The following is a 25,120-nucleotide window of genomic DNA, read 5'->3' as shown; positions in this document are numbered from 1 at the left end:
TCCAAGTGATCCTTCAAGCAAATGCACATCTCCACCGACTCCGAATTCAGTCTTGTTCTTCTCACCGATATTACCCTGCCACTAAGAGAAAAAGCAGATTCCGAAGCTACCGTAGAAGCTTGGGCGGTTAGTAAATCACGGGCCATGGTGGCAAGAATCGGAAACTCGGTTTCCTTTACCTTCCACCAAGCCAAAACATCAAAAGTGCCATATTCCTCTTCGGATAAACCGGTAGAGAAATCATATGCACTATACCTTCCTAGTTCGCTTGAAGGGGTGTTACCCCTTTGTTTTTTAGCCGTTACGTTGCGAACGGTGTTCATAAGGCTAATCATGGGGTCTCGTACTCTAGGAGCACTTGAACTTGATGAAGACCCCCCCGGCGTAGGCATGTGTATGTTTGACCCATATTTATTTATATAAAAGTCATACATAAATTTAAAATTCAAGTTAAAATCATTTTGTGCCTCTGTTGAAAAGTTTGGGTCAACTTCATGCATATCTAAGGCTGAAAAAATTTCGTCTATCACACATTCAACCCCCGTAACATTTAACATTGGGTTTAAAGCGGCGGCGCAAGTAAAAATCGGTGGCAATTCAAGAAAGTATTTTTTTAATTTAAACTTCAATGGTAATATGATGTTTGAAAACATTGGACTTTTATTTTCAAATTCTTTAAGATTGTTAACGATTAAAAATAACTCCGAAAGAACCAAGGGACTTGTCGGATAATACGTTCCCGATAGTTTCGTAGTTGATGTTTTAAAAACTTCAAGAAAAGTCGATAAGTCATTGATAATTTCCCATTTCTCATTTGAAAAGGGGATTGCCAAATCATTCTCGGCAAGACTAGAATGAAACATTTGTAAAGTGTCTCTTTGTTTCAAAGCACTTTGAAACATTATGCAAGTGGAATTCCATCGATGAGGTACATCCCAATTAGCTCCCAAAGCTTTTCTTCCCGTATCTTTACAAAATTTTCTATAATCCATTTGTCTTTTTTTACTTTTCTTAAAAACTTCATGTAGCATTACTCTAAAATCGTTTATAACCGATGTAACCTCATCCGAAGCAAGTCCGTCTTGCACGATTAAATTAATGATATGTGCAACACACCTTGAGTGAAAAAATACACCATTGCAAATCGGCGTATATTTTAATTTTAATTTATCAACCGCCGATGTATTATTCGACGCGTTATCAAATGCAATTGAAAATATTTTATTTTCTAGTTTATAAGTTTTTATAACATAATCTAAAATTTCAAACAAATTATCTCCCGTATGTGGATACTCAAAGAGTTCGAAAGCAATGGTGCGTTTCATCATTTCCCACGATGACGGGTCTACCCAATGAGCGGTGACACAAAGATAAGATTCGGGTAGACCATGTGGAGCCGACCAAACATCAGTAGTTAAGTTTATTCCCGTATTTATATTTTCAAAATATACAATTAGTACCTCTTTGGCCTTCTTCCACAATTTTAAACAATAACGTTTAAGAGTATGACGACTTACGTGAGTGTATTGTGGTTGAAGCGTATCTCGAATCATGGCGGTTAAGCGAGGGTTGTCGAAGTGGCTAAACGGCAAAGCTTCTTGAATCACAAACTTCGCCATATGATCTTGAACTCGATCAATTTGGTATGTAAATATTCCGCCTTCACTATCCATTTGCGTTTGTTGCGACTCGACGTTCTGTTTCAACGCCCTGCAATACGGTCTTTCGATGTGTTTCTTCAAATTTGAATTCGAAAGTGGGTTTAAATAAATCCCACAAAACTTGCACCGAGCCTTCAATGAATGGTCACTCAATTCAACCAAATCCCAATTGCACCAAATCTCTTGATTACGATTATGAGGTACAATACGAACGAAACTTGGTCCGGCGGTGGAACCTTGACCAACCGATGATTGTGAGGCAGCCATAACAACAAATATGAATATAGAAGAAGAGAAAACAAGAGATTAGAGAACTCAGAACGTTGTAATAGCGTTTTTTTGTATTTTTTTGTGTTCGGGTTTGCGTTTTGAGTGTTGTGATGAACCCATTACACCAAATACCTATTTATACTAGTAGTGGGGTGTTTGGGGAGCCAAAAAACGGCCATTTTTGACCCCAACGGTCAAAAAACGGCCATAAAACCGTTTTCCAACGGCTAGAACCACTCCAACGGCTATAACCGGTTCCGAACCGGTTCCGGTCGAACCGGTTCCAGAACCGGTTCCGGTTCGGTTCCGGTTCCTACCCGGTCCACCTCCAAACATGTCAAACCGGTTCCGGATCGTCGGGTTGAAACGGAACCGAACCGGTTCCTACGAAAAACGGGTAGGAACCGGTTCGGTTCCGGTTCGGTTCCACCGAACCGGTTCCAGGAACCGGTTTTGTTGTCCACCTCTAGTCACTACAGGGTTAGGCTCATAAATTTTTAGTCATATTGCTTTTATTCTTTGTAAATGTTGAAAATCTGGAACTTTTTTTTGGAGCAGTATCAACTTGATGTTTGTTGGCGGCTTGATTTTAAAACTATACGTGTTGCACTACAACCATGTATAAGAGTGTTAATGCGCCTCGACACTACAAACGCGTATAAGCGTCTTCATGCGCTGCAGCGTGCGCGGGTCGAATTACTAGTTTATATTAAAGGGCCTTTGGCCTGGTGATGCCAAGGTGTTGGATACGAAATTACGTTTACATTAGCCAAGGAGGGTTCACAGTTGTTATTAAAAAATGTGTAATAATTTAGAAATAAAAGTTAGATACGACTCTTTTAAAAGAAACTGTTAAAGCATCTCGGATGGATGGGATGTGCTGCAATTCGGGTTTTGCTAGAACTGATTACTGAATCCTGTTTCCTTCAGCCCAATACGTCTTCGCGGACCAAAATACTTGAACCATTATTCACATTTAAAAATTTAAAATATCAAAAAATATCAGAAAAAAAAATTGAAGGTAAAGAGAACTATGAACACAATTCACAGTTCACAATTCAAGAACAGTGATTATCAACTCTATCAAAAATAATTATTAAGAAACAAATCCTCATCGGGTCGAAATGGTTCAGAAGATATTCAAAGTTTTAGCCTCTTCCCATGTATTTACCAACATTTGAAGAATTCAAAACAACAAAAAACATCCATAAAGTACGTGTATGAAACCGACAGAACCAGACCATTAATATATCTAACTATATGCAACCAATTAACAACAAATACATGCGACCCAACTAAACCGAATACCAAGTATATCAACGAAAACACTAACAAATAACAACATAAAACAAAATGTAAACTAGCAAACCAAGCTACTAATAATTAATGAAAAACTAGCACAGGAATCAAACATTTTAAAACTAGATTAGTACCACAACATATAAAGTTACACAATGTTGGTACAAAACAAAACTACTAGGACTGAACTACTTGACCGCATGATCAAGCCGCTATGAAATAGTCAGATCAGCTGGCAACGTTAGGTTAACATCCCACGGTTGAACTTGCAGTCTCAGCCTCGTCTGAGAAAGTGGCTGATAACTCCAGATAGTTATTAGGGATCAACCCTGGATCAGCAAGCCTGTAAGATAAAAAAGAATATACTTTTCATAAAATAAAACAACAATTAGGGATAATAATTATGAACCGTTCTACAAAAAAATGGGTTAATTTAGACAAAAAGATGCGCATGTGAGTTCATTTAGGTTAACTCAAATCAAACAACGGGTCAAAATGAGCCACTCTTATAAAGAGTGTTAATTAAGGGGGTGTTTGGGATTCCTTATTTCCACCAACTTATAACTTATAAACTTTTTGAAAAGTTAATAATGTGCAAAAGATGTTTGGCAAACCATAAGGACTTATGGTTTTTAACTTATAGTCAAGGCAAATTAAGAGGGTTTTGAAAAGTTATGATTCTCTAACTTATTAACTTAAAAGGTTATACTATTCCCAAACACTTCTTAAAAAACAACTTATTAACATAAGTTAATCCAAACACTTTTATACAAACTCCTTTTCAAAAAGTCATAAGTTTATAATTCCTTTTCACATAAAGTCCTTATGAACTTAATTAAGGAATCCCAAACACGCCCTAAAAGAAATTCAAATGGGTTAGCACCACCCACGACCATTGTTTATTATCACAACCTGCTCATCGCAGACACGTCCACCATCAAACTGATAGTTTTTTAAAAAAGGCTACATTTTGACTCAAACTACTTGTTTTGCTCGGAACCCATTTTAACCCAACCTATTTGACCCATCAGCCAGCCCGACCAGCACAATATTAAGAGTAAAGCAAAAAAGATATTCATACCTTGGTGCAACCTTTACTACTTCCAACTCGGTACCATTCACAACATCTGTCAATGAAATAAAGCTAGGAGTATGCATCAACACCCTCCATTCAAGTTCAAGTGGCGGATGATTTACAACTCTACCCTTCTTCTTATTCATATCATATAACAATATAAAACCATGATCACTCACCATTACTATCTCCCCATTGTTTCTGCATATGATGGGCATAAGACATTGGCGAGCGTGTACAAGCCAACCGGTGGTGTCCACCACAAATTCTCTGCTCCATGAATCTTTCACTCCATATTCCTTCATTACCCAAACACTAAACTTTAACCAGCATGTAAAGCGATCAATGATTGAAAGACGGTTACCAATAACCACCATAACTAGATCTGTATATGCAAGTGCATCATTCTTCACCAGATGGGCCGGGCCCGAAATTTCACCAAATTCATGGGTCTCGAAGTTATAGAGTACTATGAGGGTTGGGACAGCCATGTCCGAACACATCCAATGAACAGCTTTTTCCAAGTGGCATTTACTGGAAATAGTAAGGGGAGAGAAGGGTAAAATGACTCCCATGAGGGAGCACCCTTTTTATAGATCTCCCCCACTGCATCACTTTCTGAATACACATAATCTGAATAAAGTTCTTGATCCTCTGACCCGATATCAAGATCTGAATTCCTACCATGATCTGAAACAACATTAACTTCCATATCAGTATCAGAACCTGAAGATTGATACAACTCCATTTCAGAATCTGAATCTGAAATGGGTATCTCCCGGTAAAACGTGCTTAGAACTTCAAACTGATTTGTTTGCGGGCAGTAAAAGAAACCGGAAACAGTTCTGTAACGAGCTACAAGTTCAGGCAGCAATGCGAATTCCCTGTAACAGGATTGTATATCATACAACGGTGAACATTATCAAGCTCGCCAATATGCTCCAAAAGAACTAGCCCGTTACAAGAATGTATTATTTGAAAGCTATCTGACGGGGTGTTGATATTGGGCATAACATCAACCCGCGAAGCAGCATCCGTATCCAAATCAATCAAGCGAATACATGAAGATTGAATCATAAGCTGGGGTTCTGATTTTGCAAGATGTAAGCGTGCAAATTCGGAATCCTCTTTTATGAGCTTCAACAGTGATTTGGACACGGCGCAGCAAGCAAGAGATGGCAATGGCAATTCGGTAAGAATACCTTCCAGATTGTCTCTTGGGAGAACAATCAAGGATCGGTCACCAGCTGCCATTGTATGTGACGGTGATGCGGCGGAGTCTGACGGCTGTGATTTTAGGGTTTTGGAAGTAGGAGTTGATGATCCAAAGGCAATTGGGGTAGGTCTTATATAGAATTTGGAGATATTAATTAGCATTAACTGTATGATATCATGAATAAACTGATACGGGTAGAAAACCCGAATAAGTGAGAAACCTATGACTGGGTTATGATTTTTTTTATAAATGGAATCATAGTCCGTTTATGGTTATATGTGTATAAATAACCTAATTAACAAAACAAAAACACCAAAGGGCCTGGTGCATTGTAGAGTGGTATCAAAGTGTAGGCCTGTAAACGAATCGAGCGTAAATGAACTGTTCAGCGGGAAATTCATTCATGTTTGTATATTTAGTTAAACAAACGAACATGAACATTTTTATTTGTTCACTTAACTAAACGAACATGAACACACGTTTTGCTCGTTCATTTATGTCCGTTTATTTACGTTCCTCTATATTCGTTTAATATTTAATAAATACCTAAGTAGTTATACTTATGTAAATATAAACACACTACGTGGTCATTTAAACCACTAATCAAGAAACACATTTTGAATAAATCACGTAAACTTGAACAACTAATTTAGATGTATTTTGGATAACTTGTGATGCACTTGACTTTTTCGTATGTGTTCATTAATGCTAGCTTATGTTCATTTAAGTTTGTTTATGTTCATTTGTGTTCGTTTAGGTTTTAAACGAACGTACATGAAGATGCCCATTTTTTTAATGAACGAACACGAACTTCGATTAAATGTCCGTGTTCGTGTTCGGTTAAAGTTAAATGAATGCACAGGAACAAGCCCTCGTCCGTGTTCATTTAGAGGCCTATGAAGGTGTGTATATAGTGGTGTTGATCTAGGAGTAGGATAAGTTAATCAAAGAAAGCCGGTGCCTATCATCTCCTAACTAACATAATATGAAATCCTTTAGTAAATCCTATATGCTGGTAACACTAAAATTACCTACACTATACACATGGAAAACATGAACAGGTGTGCTACAAAAATGAAGATGAAATGTATACCACTATGATTACTATATACCAGAGTTCAATAATCAGAAATAACATTACGATGAGAAGCTATGATACTAGAGATAGAAAGATACATACAAATTCATTCATCCCCAATTTGAACAACAAGTTTAGGGTTTATCTTTCGAACTTGGATTTGTGGTTAATTCATTCGTGAGATCGAAACCGTACAAATTGAATTTGAGATTTAACTTCGTCGTGTCATCTTCATCCATGGCGAATTGGCGATAATGATCCCTATCGTATCGTTTTTATGGAGGAGGAGTTGACTTTTTATTTTTACTTTCATATGCTTTTGACGTATTTAAATTTCTAATGAGCTCATTGTAACAGTGACTCCAAGAGACTTGGTGGAAGGGGCAGAGAGGGGTAGAGTGAAATGGGTACAAGCTATTGACGGATGGAGCTAAAAATGGAGTAGGTTTTCTACTAGCTATAGAATTATATAAGAATATGATTGAGGTGAAAAGATACAACGATAGGGTGATGGTATTAAGGTTAGTCTTAGGAGTCGAAGTAGTGGCTGTGGTTTGCGCTTATGCACCACACGTGGGACTAGGAGACCAAGAAAAGAGGGAGTTTTGGGATTGCCTAAATGGAGCAGTGAGGGCCGTATCTAGGGAGGAGACCATTTTCGTAGCAGGTGATTTCAATGGTCATATCGGTAAGGATAGTGATGGCTTTCAGATAGTTCGTGGAGGTTTTGGTTTTGGGGATAGGAACAAACCTGGTGGGGATCTTTTAGATTTTGCAGTGGCCCATGACCTAGGTATTCTTAACTCTTTCTTTAGGAAGAGGGATTCAAACCTAATCACTTTTACTAGTGGGTGAAAGAATACACAAATCGACTATATCTTAATGAGGCGACACGATCGAAGACGGTGGAGAGACTGCAAGGTGATACCGGGGGAGACCGCAGCAGCTCAGCACCATTTACTGGTGGCAGATGTAGTACTGAGAGAGAAACTGACTACGATGGAGAGAAAAGGGCGGTCTAGGATAATATGGGGAAATTTGAAGGGCACCAACATTACGTTGTTCAAGGACAAGGTCATCTCGACGACAACAATCATCTTGCTAGGGACGCAAACCAGATGTGGGAGGATATGGCAGCATCCATCACTCAAGTGGCAAAGGAGACGCTAGGGGTAATGACAGGCAGGACAACTGGGAACAAGGAATCTTGGTGGTGGAATGAGGATGTGCAGAGCAAGATCAGGGATAAGCAACAGAGACTTAGGGATCTTTTAAGGTGCATAAACGAGGGGGAGCGTTGGAGGTTGAGGGAGAAATACAAAAACGCTAGGAAAGAGGCGAAGAAGGCGGTGGCAGAGGCCAAAAACACAGCATATAGACGGATGTATGCACGTCTGGAATCAAAGGAGGGGGAGCATGATATGTTCAAGATTGCTAAAGCCAGGGAACGTAGAAGACTGACCTAGGAGTTATGAAATATATAAAGGGAGAGGATGGGCGTGTCCTAATCAAGGAACAAGACATTACACAAAGATGGCAAAATTATTTTAACAACCTTTTTAATGGCAGACAGACCGACCAACAAGAAACAGACAACCATGTTGCGCAGAGACAACAAAGGAATAACTCCTACTGTAGAGGTATCACACAGGGAGAGGTGAGGATAGCACTTAGAAAGATGGGAAGGGCTAAGGTGGTTGGTCTAGACAAAATACCGATTGAGGCTTGGAAGTGTTTAGGGGATGAAGGAGTTCAATGGCTCACTACTCTATTCAACCTTATTTTCAAGAATGGAAAAATGCCAGACCAGTGGAGGAGTAGTGTAGTAGTGCCCATATACAAGAACAAGGGAGACACACAGTGTTGTGGAAATTACAGAGGAATTAAGTTGTTAGGTCATACTATGAAATTATGGGAGAGAGTAATTGAGACCCGAATTAGGAGAGAAACGCAGGTTATGGTTAACCAATTTGGTTTCATGCCAGGACGGTCAACCACGAAAGCGATACACATACTGAGAAGATTAATGGAGAAGTATAGGGAGAAAAAGAGGGACCTACATATGGTATTCATCGACCTTGAAAAAACATATGACAGTGTGCCACGTAGACTAATTTGGGATAGTTTAGAAGGTAGAGGGGTACCTGGAAAGTATATAGACTTAATTAAAGATATGTATGACGTGACTAAAGCTAGTGTTCGGGCGTCGGTAGGAGATACTAATTTTTTTCCCGGTGGAGATGGGACTCCACCAAGGATCGGCGTTAAGCCTGTTTCTTTTCACGGTAGTCATGGATGAGCTGTCCAAGTCGATTCAGGAGCCTGTCCCATGGTGCATGCTCTTTGCAGATGATATTGTGTTAGTGGCTGAGACTAAACAAAGCTTGAACGAAAGGCTAGAGGAGTGGCGTGTAGCTTTAGAGGATAAAGGTTTAAGAATTAGCCGCTATAAGACAGAGTACCTTTGTTGTGACTTCAGTGGTGTTGGTGATAGCGAGGACACCCAGATCACTATTGAGGACCAGGTGGTTCCACAGATAACGAAGTTTAAATATCTAGGATCGTTTGTCCAAAGTAATAGAGAGATAGACAGTGACATAACCCACCGCATACGAGCTAGGTGGTGTAGGTGGAAAGCAGCCACTGGGGTTTTGTGCGACAAGCGGTTCCCATCTAAATTAAAGGGGAAATTTTATAGAGTCGCAGTTAGACCTGCAATGTTGTACGGAACAGACTGTTGGGTCATCAAGAAGACACATGAGCGCAAGATGGAGGTGGCAGAGATGAGGATGCTGAGGTGGATGTGCGGACACACTAGATTAGATAGGATTAGAAATGAGGTCTTCAGGGAAAGGTTATGAATAGTTAGCATATCAGAGAAAATAAAGGAAGGGAGATTGAGATGGTTTGGGCATGTGAAGAGGAGACCGACAACAGCGCCAGTTAGAGTAGTGGAAGCCTTCATTGTGGAGGGAAAGAGGAGTAGAGGCAGGCCTAAATTGACTTGGGATGAGAGAATTAGACATGACTTGACAGAGTTGCACCTCTCTGAGGACATGGTCCAGGATAGAGATTCGTGGAGACGTAGGATTAAGGTTAGCGACTTCTAGGTGAGGGTACCTAGTTAGCTTAGATTTCTATTTAGGGTCTAATTGGCTAGCCTTGCTCCTTGTTGTTTATGAATATATTTTGTTTGATGTTTCTTTTTGTTTCGTATGCCCTATTCTTAGTAGGTTACAGATTCCTTGCTTTTTTGGTAGTTTGCTATCTATGTATTGCTAAGTGTCTTTGCTTGTAGGATGTATGTTTACTCTGATAACATGTATGTAGCTTTATGAGCTGGGGGTCTCTCTGGAAGCAGCCTCTCTATTCTCACGGATAGAGGAAAGACTTGCCTACATCCCACCCTCCCCTGACCCTACCGATAGCGTGCTATGCAGTGGGATATACATGGCTTGATTGATTGATTAATTGATTGATCATTGTAATAGTGTGTCACACAGACCAGGCTTAATGCGTGTTAGAGGTGCATCGGGTTTTTCAAATACTCGGTTTTGGGTATGGAACCTGGTTTGGGTATGGCCGGGTATTGACAATACCCGGGTCTGGTTCGTGTATGGGTATTGTCTCTCTAAAAACCGTACCCTATGAATCGAGTTCGGGTCGGGTATAGCAACGGTATTCTAAAACCGGGTATTTAGATACCCTATTTCGGGTGTTGAAAAAACCCTATATTCGGGCTTTTTTGAGCTTTTTTACGGGTATTCTTTGAGTAACGTATTGAATTTCTTAAAGGTTACACTTTTTAGGGGCATTTTTCAGGTAATTTCGGGTATTTGAAAACCCATGTTTTGGGCATGGAACCAGTTCGTTTTTTAGGTATTAGCAGGTACAAATCGGACCCGTTTCGGGTACACTGTTTTGATACTGAAATGCATTCTTTATCTGTATTCAAGTTTTTATTTTAGAAACCCAATATGAATAAAACCGGTTCCGGATTCAGGTTCTTTTTTCACCTCTCATGCATGTTTGGTATGTTTTGATAATAACCCCTTGGGTGTCTAGAATTTCCTATCTACTTTTTATTTTTCACTAACATATTTCATGTTGTTATTTTAACATGAAAAACAATATCAATCTAATAATGTCTTAAACAATATTAATTACAATCTCAATTCATACAATGTTTTATAATAACAAAGAAAAAAACCTAATAATAACAACAAAATAATCAGAATCAACAACAAAGTAATAAAAACAAATACTTATAATAACAAAAGAAAAAAAAACCTAATAATAACAACAAAATATAAGTTAACAAATACTTATAACGTCTCATAATTAGAAATTAAAAAATACGAACAATAATAACCTAAAACACTTATAAAAATAAACTTAATAATAACAAATTAGTTATCGAAGTATTTGTATTTGATCATGAAGCTGTATTTCATATATATCACAACTTTATAAGGTTTATATTGTCTATTAGACTATGAGTGGCCAATGAGCATCTCCTCGAGTAAAGATTATAAAGTTGATTGACCAAAATGAGGAATTCAAATGGCATGATCAAAAGTCTTGGGGCTTTCGAGGGTTAAATTTTATTTTGAGGTTTAAACTTAATATGTTGACGAAATTAGGAATTCTAGCATGTGGGTGTTATTAAAGGTCAACCAAGAACGGGTCAGATCAAATCAAATTGGCCGGGTAATTAATTACATTAAATAAATTATGCATATAAATTTAAGCTAAAAAATAAACATAATAAACAAAATACATATTAAAATTAACATTTATGTGATTTCATATTTTGAGCACGGCCAATTATAGCTTCACCTATATTCCTTACAAGTTACTAGTGTTTCTTTTCACCTTTTAAATAGTGTAGAATTATTTATATATATTTTAGTCTCATTTTCATAACAAATAAATTAAACTCAAGAATTTATCGTTTAATAATAACCAGTGTTCCAAGTTTGATATATATAAATTAGAACGTTTTAGATTTCAAACTTTTAATGGTAAACAATTAAGCAATGTGGTCTTAATTGTTATTTTAAAAAAATAAATTAAATTAGATTTGGAAAGTTGAACTCAAAAAGTTGAGTTTGAGGCGTTATAAAAAGTTAAAAACAGGACAACTGAGTATATATTGATTAAAAGTTCATAAACTATATATTTGAGGGGGGTGCTACATCCATGTGGACCAATACTGGATCCACTCTAAATTATGCATAGTCTAGTGACTAGTCTAGAGTTTAGTCCTATACACAATCTAGCCCGATTACCAATCTGAACATATTCCAGCCCAATATACTTTTGGCAGCCCAAAATACTTGTTTCCAAATTCCAACATGGCAACATCCCTTTGCGTTTGCATCTAACTTTGAACATATATATATATATATATATTCAATTTCAAAATATTGAAAAATTCATAAAACAATGATCATAATCCCCAAACATGACATAACTCCTATGATTGAAAATAAACAGAAAACTTTGAGCATAATCTTCAAATTTGAACACAATTCACAAAGGTAATATTTGATCAACACATCACAATAGGAATATCAAGAAATCATCAAGAAACAAATTCTTATGTGGCTGAAATTGTTTAAAAGGTATTCAAAGTTTTAGTCTCCTCCATGTTTCCATACCAACTTTTAAAGATTACAAACCCATTACAAAATATTTACGAGATACGTATTTTGTTATCATACATGTAGTAACACTATCATAAGATACATATAATCAAGCATGCATTCAATACTTAATCACAATACTAGTAACCAACGAAGATGAACGCTAGTTTCGATTGTTGTGGATAAATGTATAGCAAACAAAAGAAGCCTGGCGATGTATAACCGGTTTCAGTTCTGTATGACCGGGGGAAATGCAGCCCAATGACTCGAAATGATGCTTATGAAGCCAGTCAACACACACACCCCTAATAACATTTACTTTCTTCGAATCATCTTTGGGTTTCTCCGAAGTTGCCAAGTATAGAATGAACCAACCAGAAACCGTTTTAATAAAATTTCTAGGACCCAGACCCACACTACTTACTGGCACAGGTTGGTCTCAAGCCGGTCCGAAAAACTTTCCACGGGTTTCTCTCAAATATTATGACCCTTTTAAGTAAATCTAGTTTCTAAACCGTTTATAAAGACTCATTAGATCTATATTTTAATATAACTTTTGGACAAAAGCCATATTAACCTATGATGAAATAAAGTGTTTTAATCATTTTTCTTTAATTTGCTCATGTCTAGCAGTAGCACAAGATCTGATTTGCTTAATATTTTGGTTGATAGGTGTTGAGTGGACCCACAAAGAAAAAAAAAAGAGATTGAATTGAAGTTAAACGTGGTCAAAAGAGAAGGAAAAAAAAAGATAATATTAAACGTGGTCAACATATAGCGATGGGGTATGGAAATGATATACAACATTCCATCTCAGAATTCAAAAAACTACCCCTTACATTAGTAAAAAGTTCATATCCACCCCTAAACAAACCGACAACTACAAAATGGCCATCATAGCTTTCATATGGCACTCCCCAACTAGTAACAACAAATTACATAACTCTTCTTAATTCCAGTAACCACCACTATGCTCACTCTCACGAAACCCGATACCGCCAACCGGCATCCCAAGCCGATCAAGCCGACCTGATCCCGGGTACGCCTTGCTCGTGAAACTATCCCTCAAGTTCGGACCCCGTTGAGCACCACTCGAACCATACCCATACACAGAATACCTCTTTGTAGTGCTAGAGAACTCCAAATTCGGCCTTTGTCTTGGTGCGCTTGCAGACCTAACCTTAGCTCGGGAAGACTCGGTGTACGCCATGTAGTTAGGGTGGTCCGAGTAGCCACTAAGACAACTTCTTGAACTATCACTCTTAGCCGTACCAGGGGTAAACGGCCCTACTCTCGTCGACCCAATTTTAGAAGAATTCGCATAAAACGGAGGGCTATTTTGGGCATCGCACAAGGAAACTCGTTCATCAATATCATGAGGGAAGTATGTTAATGGGCCGGTTAGGGAAATTACTTCACATGAACCATTTGGGCTCAGGCCCAATGGGTGGATCGTTGAACCTCGAGAAGTGGTCAAACTTTGACTTTGACTGTAGCTGATTTGGTCCGACTGGAAGAGGTTTCTTCGTCTCATGTGGGATTTTGCAGTGTCCATTTCAAGAATTTTTTCGGTGCGATCGTCATATAAGTTTGCATAGTTATTCTGCATAAGATTAGCATGCCATTTGTTAACGTTAACAACCTTTGAAAATGATATGTGCGTTGAAGAAGCGTGGATCGACTCACTGGTAAACGATCTACTTTCCTCGGGTGTGATTATACTATTTCACCGATGGTTTTCTTGGATCTGGGTTCTTCCACCTACAAAATGAACAGCACCGTCAACTTATCCCTCAGAAAGGGACAGAGGGGTCCTCTTTGGGGTAACCCTCCGGTGTGAGAATAAGTATTTGTGGAGAAGATAATAATATCAGAGTAAGGAAATCTGGAGAGTATTGCTTAATAGCTGAATACTCTGTGTGATTGTGTTACTGGATGTAACTGTCTGTGATTGAATGTAATTGAATATGATTGAAATCCCCTGCAAATTGAGGCAGGCCGATCTTGACAGCCTCATCGCCTCTCAGGGTTTTCCCCCTCTGTTTGGCTGCATGTTGCCTGTGGCCGGGCAAACGGCGGCGGACCCGCCTACCGGCTATATATCCCTTTATAGCCATTTTTTCACCCACTGCAACCTTCGTCTCCCGATGACAAGGTTTGTGGGTGCACTGCTTAAATTTTATGGGATTCATATATCCCAAGTCCATCCGTTTGGACTTGTGCGCATGACTCACTTTGAGTTCATGTGCAAATCCCAGCGCGAGGAGCCCACCCCTCGGCGCTTTCAATTTTTTTATAAGCCCAAGATCCAAGATTCTTGGTTCTCCTTCATTCCTCGCAGTCAGAAGGTGAAGTGCTCCACTGTTTCATTCAAGAGCCTTCATGACTGGTCTGAGAGGTTTTTTTACATAAGGGCTGGTGTGATCCCCATCCGTATGACCATGCGCGCCATTTCTTCTGCGCCTGCGGATGTGGGTGTCCTCAAGAACCCAACTGGCGCCTGGGTTAATAAGTTGACCGCTGAACCATCCCCCGCCAAGAACATTTGTGAGGAGGCGCTGGTGGGGGTTGGTATGAGCAGGAGGTGGGCGGACAGCGCGACCGAGCCCGTTATCCAAGTCGACGGGCTGCGTAAGTTTATCTCACTGCTTTACTTCTGCGCGAATATAATTCTTTTTGCTGATATCATTTGATTTGTTTTGTGCAGTCACCAAGGAGTATATCCACGCCGCATATGATGAGCATATGGAGGGTGGCTCCGTCGCGCTCGGCGCTGGGGAGGTTGGTTTCCCTGATCGCTTTGATGACATGTTCATCCCTGTTGATCTGGGATTTGTCTTCGACAGCGATGCGCCTGGTAATCCTTTGTACTTATGCTTTTTCCTTTATAATACCAAATTTTGCTAACACTTCTGTTGCATGTATTGTAGATGCGCTCGAAAACTACGAGCTGGAGCTCGCGGAAGAGGAGGAGGAGGAGGAGGCGCCCCAACTAAAGCGTAAAGCTAAGGGGAAAACTGGCGCAGGGGCCAGTAAGAAACAGAAGAAAGATGTTGCCCCTGTTGTTCAGGATCCTCCTACTCAGGCGGGGGGATTTGGGAAAACCCAGGAGTTTACCACCAAGGTTTCCCTGTCTTCCCTGCCTCAAAAAGTGGGCAGACCTCCTGTCCACCTGAGGTATGGTGCCACTACCTCCTCCCTTCGCGCGGCGGAAAAGGGAAGCGGTGTTGCGCCTTCGACAGGTATACTTTGCTTATCCTTTGCTTATCTTTTATGGTTCTATGAGCGCGATTCTGATAGACTTACTAATGAATCTTTGCTCACTCAAATGTTTGTAAAGCCGGCGACAGCGCAACAAGATGCCGAGACTGCGCCGGCGGTCGCTTCGAAGTCCCCTGTTTTACCCTCAAAGAAGGGTAGAATGGACTTCATGGCGATGTTTGCTTCGCGAACGGAGTTGCGCCAAGGTACGTATTGCGCTATTATTTTTTGACTTTCTTTTAGATCAAGTCCTGAACCATTTCTTTTTGTTGATTTTTTCATAGAAGCCGTAGCTGGCGCACAAGCTGCTGGCGGCACTCCTGGCGCCGGTGCCAGCGCCGTTGGATCTGCTCCTGCTCCTGCAAGCGATGAATCTCCCCTCATCGGGATTACTAAGGAGCAGGAGGCCGTTTTGCGCGCCGACCTGGCGGCGTCGAGACCTCCCTCACCTCCTCCTGCGCATAGCCCTCCTTGCGAGACCGATTTTGATTCTAGGTCGCAGGAGAAGAGGCCTATTTCAGAGGAGGATGAGGAGTTTGAAGCTGAAGAACCCGCTGGCGCCCGCGCCAGCCCTGCTGCGCCACGAGGTTTCGCGACGGAGCCTTCTCGTAGGGCTGGCGATGACTTTTCTGCTTCATCCCCGCAGGTATAGGTTATTTTTTGCTCCGCTGCGCGGACTTCCATCTTAATGTTTTGATAACTTAGATAATTACTTTGCTTTTGCAGGAAGCCGATCACATTTACCGCCCGAGATGGAATATTACTGAAGATAGCACATTTCAGTCCATGGGTGTGTGTGCGGAATTCTGGGCTCATGCTGTGCCTCCATCTGAAAGGAGGTACCAGGAGGACCGCGCTCGCGACGACCTGCTCAATGATCATATGTTTGCTGGGTCGGCCTTCTTTGCTGCCTCCCAAGAGCTTCGCTCTGATTACGTAAAAGTACGTGATGCTCTTGCGGAAGCCAAGCAAGAGGCTAAGGTGTCTGCTTGGCATCTTTCTGATGCTCGCGAGAGAGCTGAAAAGCTCCAAGCAGAGCTCAGTGAGAACAGAGCCAGTGCCAACAGCGCCTTCGTGAAGCGCGGTCATGAGCTTCAGGCTGCGCGTGAGAAGCTGCAGGCGGCGGAGGCGGACGCGGACAAGTACGCGCGCAGAGCGCGCGACTTGGAGCTGGAGGCGGAGGCGCGTGACCAAGCTCTTGTCCAGTCTATAACTGAAAAATCATCACTGGAGAGTGAGGTTGCGCGCCTGAAGAGGGAGCTGGCGGCCGCGCAGGCCGATAAAGATGAAGCCCTAGCGACGGCAGCGTCTAGCCAGGAAGCACTTGATGCTGCGCGGGCGGAGAAGGAAGAAGTCCTGGCGGCAGCAGCGTCCGACAAAGAGGAGCTAAAAAAGACTAAGGAAACTGTTGAGTTATTAAACTCTCAGGTTCCTGCCCTCGAGACGTCTGTTGCTGGCCTCGCGCAGGATCGCCAATGGCTGATCTCACAGGGCATGACTCGTTGCGCTTACGCGATGAAATACTCATACGAGTTTCAGGCCCTGGTGATGGATTGCAACGCTGCCGCGCGCTTAGTGGGCCGAGCTGAAGGGTTCACGGATGGTTATGAATATGGCATGTTGAAGAAGAACCCATCCGAGTACCCTTATCAGAGCGACGCGGCCTGCGCGGAAATGGCCGCGATGGGGGAGAAGTATATGAATACTCCCATTCCCATCCTTGCACAGGTATTTTAACCTTAATGAGATTACCTTGACTTATTTTCTAAGTCTTTTTGTACTCATATTTTTGCTTATGATTTGCAGATATCCGCGCTTGCTGACCAGCCCGATCTCGTCGCGCTAAAGAAATTACTTGACGAGTGCGAAGGGGCTGGCGGGCAGCGATGATGGCGCGGCGAATGCTGGCGTTGCTAGCGGCTCTGGCGTGGCCAAAGGATCCGCTCCTGACACTGTCGTGCTAGAAGACTCCATTCAAGATGAACAACTTGACTATGGTCAGTTTGGAGATGATGAGTAGCAGGCTGCGCCAGATGCTGAGGGCGATGATGAGGATGATGAAGAGGCTGATGTCAACGTGGAGACTTGAGAAGCCCTTCATGTTTTACTTCGTTTTATTTTGTTTTGATGTCAATACAATGTTGTCATATTGCTCAAAATTAATAAATGGAAGTGTGAAACATGTATGCAAAAGGTAGTAGAATTGGGCTAAGGCCCTGACGTTTTAGAGTTAAGACTCGTTAACGCGTTTGAGCTTGAAGCTCGCACATGTATGTTTTACTTCGTTTTTATTTCGTTTTGACGTCAATACAATGTTGTCATATTGCTCAAAACTAATAAAGGGAAGTGTGAAACATGTATGCAAAAGGTAATAGAATCCACATTAAGAGAAGATAGCGCGTATCATTATTCATAATGGCTTAAAAAGCCTTGATTACAAACTTGACATTTTTACATGAAACATTTTCTAAGCTGTGCCGCGTTCCATGCGCGCGGGATCTTCTTTCCATTCAAATCTTTTAAAGCGTATGCGCCTTTTCCCAAATCTTCCGAGACTTGATAAGGTCCCTCCCAATTGGGGGACATTTTTCCCGAGGGTATCGCGTGGCTTGCTTCATTGTTTCGAAGGACAAAATCATTTTTCTTGAAGTGGCATTCTTTCACGCGCTGGTTGTAATATTTTTCCAGTTTTTTCTTGTATTTGGCTTCACTGATGATAGCTGCCTCTCTGCGCCCTTCAAGTAAGTTGAGATCCAACCTTCTTTCGCGCTCGTTATCAATCTTGCTCATCATGAGCACTATATGGGATGGGCATCCAACTTCTGCTGGAATCATTGCCTCTGTTCCATAGGTTAGGCTGAACGGGGATTCGCCATTGCTGGTTTTGCTTAATGTCCTGTGTGCCCACAGGACATTAGGTAGCTCTTCAACCCAAGAATGGGATTCTCCCTCCAACCTTTTCTTCAGCCCATTTACCAAACTTTGGTTCGCGCGTTCCACTTGTCCATTCCCCTGAGGGTGATAAACTGAAGTGAAAATTTGGTTGATGCGCAATTCCTTGAGCCAGCTGGATATCTTCTTGTCAGTGAATTGCTTGCCATTATCGCTCACAATTTCCATGGGCAAGCCAAAACGGCATATGATGTGGCTCCAGATAAACTGCTTCATCACTTCGGCTGTGATTTTTGCTAGTGGCTTGGCTTCAACCCATTTTGTGAAATAGTCTACTGCCACTACCAAAAATTTTACTCGCCCAGGCGCTTGCGGTAGGGGACCCACAATGTCGATTGCCCATTTGTGGAAAGGCCATGCGGAGGTCACTGGAATCAAATTGTTCTTTGGCCGCATGGTGTTTGGCGCATAGCTCTGACATGCTTTGCATTTTTGGATCTCTTTTAAAGCGTCCAAGTACATGCCTGGCCAATAGTAGCCTGCGCTCATTGCCTTGGCAACCACCATGCGCGGGCCAGCATGAATTCCACAGATTCCTTCGTGTATCTCTCTGATCACATAGCTTGCTTCCTCAGCATCTAGGCATTTCATGAGCGGCCTAAGATAAGAGCGTCGATATAATGTACCATCAAGCAGTTCATAGTTCTGCGCCTTGTGTCTTATCTTCCTCGCTTGCGCGCGATCATCTGGTACCTTTCCCTCCTTCAAGAATTCCATTATTGGAGTTATCCATGATGAAGGGGTTGTATGAGTTACCAGGACAGACTTCGCTACCACCGACGGGTTGCTTATTACTTCTACCCTGACATCTTTGCCAAAGTGATCAAAAGTGGTTGATGCCATCTTACTCAGCGCGTCTGCAGATTTGTTTTCACTGCGCGGAATATGAATGATTCTGAAGCAGTCAAATTACTCGATGAGCTTTTTCGCCTGCTCTAGATATAGAGGCATGGTGTTCTCCTTGGCATCATAAAGGCCATTGACCTGTGCTGCTACCAAGTATGAATCAACATGGGCCTCTAGCTTTTTAACCCCGAATTTGTGCGCGATGCGCAGGCCAGCCAGCAGGGCTTCATACTCAGCCTCATTGTTGGTGCTCTTGAAGTCCAACCTGATGGCGTAAGTATATTCATGATTCTCTGGATCCACCAGTTTGAGGCCTGCGCCGGACCCTTCATTGTTTGAAGCTCCGTCAGTGAACAATCTCCACACATTTTCTTCATCGTTTGCTCGCGGGGGGTCTACCTCGCGCTGAGCCTCTTCAATTTTTCCTTCGGAGACTTCTGCAATGAAATCAGCCAAGACTTGTCCCTTTATTGCTGGACGGGGCTTATAGGAGATCGTGTGCTCTCCTAATTCCAGCGCCCACTTTGTCAGCCTTCCTGAGAGCGCGGGACGCCGCAAGACTTGCTGGATGTTGTAACCAGTCAGAACTTCAATGGGATGACCATTGAAATATCTATGAAGCTTGCGCGATGCGTGTGTTAGTGATAAAACTAACTTTTCCATGATGGAGTAGCGCGTCTCAGGATCTGTCAGCACCCGACTCACATAGTATATTGGCGTTTGGATTCCCTTGCGATCCACCAATAATACTGCGCCGATGGCGCGCTCTCCTGCTGATAGGTACAACGTCAAAGTTTCACCAGGAAGTGGAGCTGTGAGCGCGGGCAGATTTATCAAACATTCTTTTATCTCACTGAAAGCTTGCTCGGCCTTAGGAGTCCATTTGAACTGGCTTTTCTTTAAGCAGTTTCTCAATGTATTGACAAATGGGGTAGATTTGCTTGCATGGTTCGCTAGGAACCTATTGATTGAAACCAATCTACCATTCAGCTTCTGAACTTCTTTCATGGTGGATGGCGAAGGCATGTCAAGGATGGCCTCCACCTTCTCAGGGTTCACCTTGAAACCATCCATGGTGACCATTACACCTAGAAATTTTCCCTCTAGTACGCCGAAAGTACATTTGCTCGGATTGAGCTTCATGTTAACTTCCTTTAGGCGCCCAAGGGTTTCTTCGATGTCTTCGAGCATTTGCTTTTCCTCCCTGCTCTTGATCACCAAATCATCCACATAGACTTCTAGGTTTCTTCCGATTTGCTCGCTGAAAACGGCATCCATAAGTCTTTGGTAGGTGGCGCCCGCATTCTTCAAACCAAAGGGCATTTTTGTGTAGCAAAAAACACCCTTGTCGGTTCTAAATGCGGTCTTGTCCTCATCTTGTGGTGCCATTTGAATCTGGTGATAGCCTTTGTAGGCATCCAGGAAACATTTTAGCTTGAATGGCGCCACGGAGTCCACCTTTGCGTCGATGTTTGGGAGGGGGTAACAATCCTTTGGGCACGCTTTGTTGAGGTCCTTGAAGTCAATGCACATCCTCCACGACCCGTTATTTTTTTTTACCATCACAGGATTGGCTACCCACGTCTGGTATCGTATCGGGCGGATGATGTTTGCGCGCAGTAAATCCTCAACCTGCTCATTCATGGCCCTCGCTTTCTCATCCCCCATGACTCTCTTCTTTTGAGCAATTGGCTCTACAGACTTGAAGGTGTTGAGAGAATGTTGTGCCAGGTCTCGCGGAACCCCAGTCATATCAGAGTGTTGCCACGCGAAGACCGACATATATGCTGTGAGCAATCTTTTAATTCTCACCCTCGTGTCGTCTGATATCGTTGCGCCAATTGTGATCTTCTGCTCCGGGAATTTTGGGTTGAGAATCCATTCCTCTGGCGCGCTGTCTGCCATTGGAAGTTTCATTCTCCCCTCCCGCGGAGTACTTGTCACTGCACACAAATGATCCCGGTATACAAAAGTTACACCTGTTGGTGTTGGGAACCCCAACGCGCCGTGCGCTGGCGACGGTATGGCGTTGAATTGGGCAATCGTTCCCCTACCCAAGATCATATTGTGGCAAGAAGTGGTGGGCAAGACCAAGAAGTTAACAACTTCGGCTCGCTTGTGTTTCTCATCCCCCATGGTTAGTTCAAATTGTATTTGACCTAGGGGATGAATGATTTCATTGGAGACACCAGAGATCGGTGCATTCACAATTTCAAGCCTTGCTTGGTCTGCCGGATCCAGTTTCCTGAAACATTGCTCATACATTATGTCTGATTCGCTGCCAGTGTCCACCAGGACTTTTGACACTTCATAATGAGCAATGTGTGTAGTGATGACAAGAGGACTGCTGATGGAAGGGCCTCCCCTGATTCTTGGGAAAATGACTTGTTGCTTGCGCCAATCTCCTTGGATTTGCGCGCCTCTCTTTCTTGATATTTGCCCTTGCCTTCCTCCCTCGGCTACACAGATTCTTTTGTACTTTTTGCTGGCAGAGGCTCCTTCTGGTTGTTCATTTTCTGGTCTTGAGTTTTTTACCAGGTGAGCCAGCTTGCCTGATTTCACATCCTTTTCAATTGCATCCTTCAAGTGGTGGCATGCATCAGTGTTGTGTCCTGTGGACTTGTGAAACTCACAGTACTTGCCACTGTCTGATGGTCCCTTGTAGTGTAGTGGCTTGGGGCTTTTGAATTGGACATTCTCAGTGCTTAACACCTGTGAAGGCGTTTTAGTGAGGGGAGTCCATATTCTTGGCAGAGGTCTGTTAGGATCTCTGCCGCCTTCCCTCTTGTCACCCTCCCCGCGATTACGAACGTGTTTTTAGGGCTGGGGTGAGCTTGGTTGGGCCTGCTTTTCGAAAGAAAAACTGGTTGGTTGCAACCTGGACCATACAGAGTTCTGTTTGCCCCTTTTTTCTTTGCTGCGCGGTGACTCAGCTTGATGCGCTCTTTCTCTTGCCCTATCTTGGGCAATTTGTTTTTCATTCCTCGCGAAAACTCGCGATGCTTCCATTAACTTGGCCCACGTGGTGGGCATGCCATCTCTGCTTACGAGAGCTCGGCGGAGTTGATCACTGCGCGCGCCTTGTATAAAGGCCACGCGCAGGAGTTGCTCCGTTATACCTCCGATTGCCAGAGACTCCTGATTGAAACGAGTGATGTAGTCTTCAATCGTTTCATCATTCCTGCGCACGCAGTGCATGATGTCATCAGGGTCGCGTGTGTGTCTGCGCTGTTGTACGAAGTGGGCTTGGAACTTTTCCAATAGTTCCTCGAACCCATCAATTTGCCCAGTCCGCAAGCTCTCGAACCAGACACGCGCCGCGCCCGTGAGGCAGCGAGCAAACATGTGACACCATGTTGGCATCGTCCAGCTCTCTAGGTTTCCCGTGTTGTAAAAACCTTGCAAGAAATCGTCTGGATCTGTTGTGCCGTCATATTTGCCCAAACCACTTGGCATCTTGGTTTTGTGCTGGATGAGAGCCTTCGCGATGCGCTCAGTGAACTTTGAATGTTTCACCAAGATGGCTGGTCTGTACGGTGTGGTTACGTCCACTTGCCCTCTAACTGGTGGGCTGTACGGTATGTGCAGATCCAGATCGGCTCTGGCTCCAGGCGCCATGTTCACAGGCGCGCGGAGCTGTGAGCCTCCTGCATGAGTATCTCGCGTCTTCCTCATGCTGTGCACTTCTTCATCACTGAACTCAGTGTGTGCAGTGTGAACAGAATGTCCTTCTTCCGGCGCGCGCGGCCTTTTTGTTCCATGAACAGTTTGCTTATCAAACGCTTGCCTTTGTGTTAAGTCGGCTAGCTTTTTCTGTTTGACCATCTCATTGTACTTGTCCATTAGACGCCGCTGCTCGTTTATGAGCCATTCTTTAGGATCATTTGTTTCATCTTCTGGACCCATTGGTCTTTTTTGTTTCGCGCCGGCAAGATTTTGTAACGTGAGATCGTCTGGAGGAGTTTCAGTCTGGCCGTGAGGAGTTGTGATGAAGGGACGGTTACTGGTGGTGCGCGTAGAATCACGCGGCCCCTTCAGAAACTGTTGTCCCTCATTAACATCCTCACGTTCAATATCCTCCAGAACTTGATCAACGTTATGAACGCCAGAAACCATGGTGATTTTTTTTTTATATATAGATCTGATGAGATCTGATTGCCGTTGTAACAGTGGATGGCGCCAATGAAGAAGCGTGGATCGACTCACTGGTAGACGATCTACTTTCCTCGGGTGTGATTATACTATTTCACCGATGGTTTTCTTGGATCTGGGTTCTTCCACCTACAAAATGAACAGCACCGTCAACTTACCCCTCAGAAAGGGACAGAGGGGTCCTCTTTGGGGTAACCCTCCGGTGTGAGAATAAGTATTTGTGGAGAAGATAATAATATCAGAGTAAGGAAATCTGGAGAGTATTGCTTAATAGCTGAATACTCTGTGTGATTGTGTTACTGGATGTAACTGTCTGTGATTGAATGTAATTGAATATGATTGAATGTAATTGAATATGATTGAATGTGATATCTTCCCCCTCCTTGTGGAGTTGATGCTGTATTTATAGTGCTAGGGTTTCCACTGATTGGGCTCAGCCTTGTTGGCCTCCTCCAATTGCTCTGCGCCACGTGTCCTCTAGGACACCTGGTGCTTTCTCATTGGTTATAATCACGTGGTAGCACATGGGTTATGCTGAGTTGTCCATCTTTCATTTGGCAGCTGTCAACATCAGCATATTCTTATTCCTTAAAAAGATACCTTCTGGAAGGTTGTCTGACGTGCACAATCAAGGTTGCCCTAATCCTGATTTGGATAAGGACGAGGTTGATTATGTGCATGTGTGATATGCGCCAATCCTGAGGATGCGCGAGGTCTTCTCTTTATTCTCACGCGCAGATGTTTCATGCGCAGATGTGATATGCACGAGCATGTGATATGCGCCGCGCGCTGATGCGCCACGCGCATATGTGATATGCGTGAGCATATGTGATGCGCGAGCATATGTGTGCCTGGGCATATGATGCCTGAGCATGTGTGGTGCCTGGGCATATGATGCCTGAGCATATGTGATATGCGCCATACGCATAGGTTTTGGCTTTGTGACTTCGTAATGTCTTGATTTCAAGCCTCTTGTCTATATCTTGTGGGTTGACCCGCCTTGCTCGGTGTTGAGGCGGGTACATACCTCTTCATGCGTGTATCATATTATTTGAAATATCGGATAAAAAAAAATGACACACCTTTAGTATCGATGGTTTATTATGTTTTATAACCCTGGATCGATGAATGTGGTGTGGGAGGCCCCTACAATTAGTAATTTATGTTTAAGATATAAAACCTAGGGCTTGGTATCTAAACAACACGAGCGCAAGCCAGCGTTGGCTCGGCTCAGCTCGGCTTGTTGGCTTGCTTCGAGTAAATCCCAAATTTTAAAAACTATATAAATTCTCTTGTTTATAAATTTTGTATTAGATGTATCTTGTATGTTAAAAAAATTATAGTTGTCTTTTATATATCAACATATGTAAATAATAATACTAATGATAACAACAAGCATGCTTGATGAGTCACTCAAGCGTTTAACTAGCTGAGCTTGAGCTCTAGCTCACTAAAATAAAATTAATGAGTTGAGCTCGCCTTGTTAACAGCCCTACCCTAGCACAAATACAATAATAATAGTACAATAATTGTTGTGGATATAAGAAGCAACCTTGGTAACTGACTGGGGTGAATCAGTCATCTGGAGGCGGCATGCACGGACTCGAGCCTGGGTTCGGACCACAGCCTGCCAACGTCTCAAATCATCAACAAATTCTCTCC

General features: G+C 42.6%; 2 protein-coding genes across 3 annotated transcripts; both read right to left on the bottom strand.

Annotated features, from left to right (window-relative positions):
• Positions 1–3,287: 3,287 nt before the first annotated feature.
• LOC143546026 (uncharacterized) lies at positions 3,288–6,833 on the bottom strand. 2 transcript variants are annotated; one of them, XM_077037781.1, is made up of 3 exons: positions 6,702–6,833; positions 4,312–4,604; positions 3,288–3,573 (listed from the first exon to the last, which is right to left on the bottom strand). In XM_077037781.1, exons 1-3 carry the CDS (start codon positions 6,711–6,713, stop codon positions 3,477–3,479), a joined length of 402 nt encoding a protein of 133 aa, XP_076893896.1. In that variant the 5' UTR covers positions 6,714–6,833; the 3' UTR covers positions 3,288–3,476. The 2 variants fall into 2 exon arrangements, with proteins under 2 accessions (XP_076893896.1, XP_076893895.1); XM_077037780.1 differs by lacking the exon at positions 6,702–6,833 and having other exon boundaries at positions 4,312–4,861.
• Positions 6,834–13,122: 6,289 nt separating this feature from the next.
• LOC143546022 (uncharacterized) lies at positions 13,123–24,857 on the bottom strand. The gene is made up of 4 exons (XM_077037777.1): positions 24,839–24,857; positions 24,664–24,736; positions 24,541–24,604; positions 13,123–13,850 (listed from the first exon to the last, which is right to left on the bottom strand). The coding sequence occupies exons 1-4, from the start codon at positions 24,855–24,857 to the stop codon at positions 13,197–13,199; spliced, it is 810 nt and encodes a 269-aa protein (XP_076893892.1). The 3' UTR covers positions 13,123–13,196.
• Between the last annotated feature and the right edge of the window lie 263 nt (positions 24,858–25,120).

This window comes from Bidens hawaiensis, unplaced genomic scaffold (assembly GCF_021521415.1).
Source record: "Bidens hawaiensis isolate Kalapana, Puna unplaced genomic scaffold, B.hawaiensis_p1.1 tig00014159_1, whole genome shotgun sequence".
NCBI classification, from domain to species: domain Eukaryota; kingdom Viridiplantae; phylum Streptophyta; class Magnoliopsida; order Asterales; family Asteraceae; genus Bidens; species Bidens hawaiensis.
The sequence above is the reverse complement of the archived record's forward strand: the minus strand, read 5'-3'. Positions and strand labels throughout refer to the sequence as shown.

Bases quoted from the DNA above. Each gene is read 5' to 3' on its own strand.
- LOC143546026 (XM_077037780.1), bottom strand. From the start codon at position 4,808: ATGTGTTCGGACATGGCTGTCCCAACCCTCATAGTACTCTATAACTTC. The intron at 3,574-4,311 runs GTATGAATATCT...TTTATCTTACAG, and splicing joins GTAGTAAAGGTTGCACCAAG to GCTTGCTGATCCAGGGTTGA.
- LOC143546022 (XM_077037777.1), bottom strand. The intron at 24,605-24,663 runs GTGTTGTTTAGA...TACTAATTGTAG, and splicing joins GCCAACGCTGGCTTGCGCTC to GGGCCTCCCACACCACATTC. The intron at 13,851-24,540 runs GTGTGTCATTTT...AATCTTATGCAG, and splicing joins ATAAACCATCGATACTAAAG to AATAACTATGCAAACTTATA.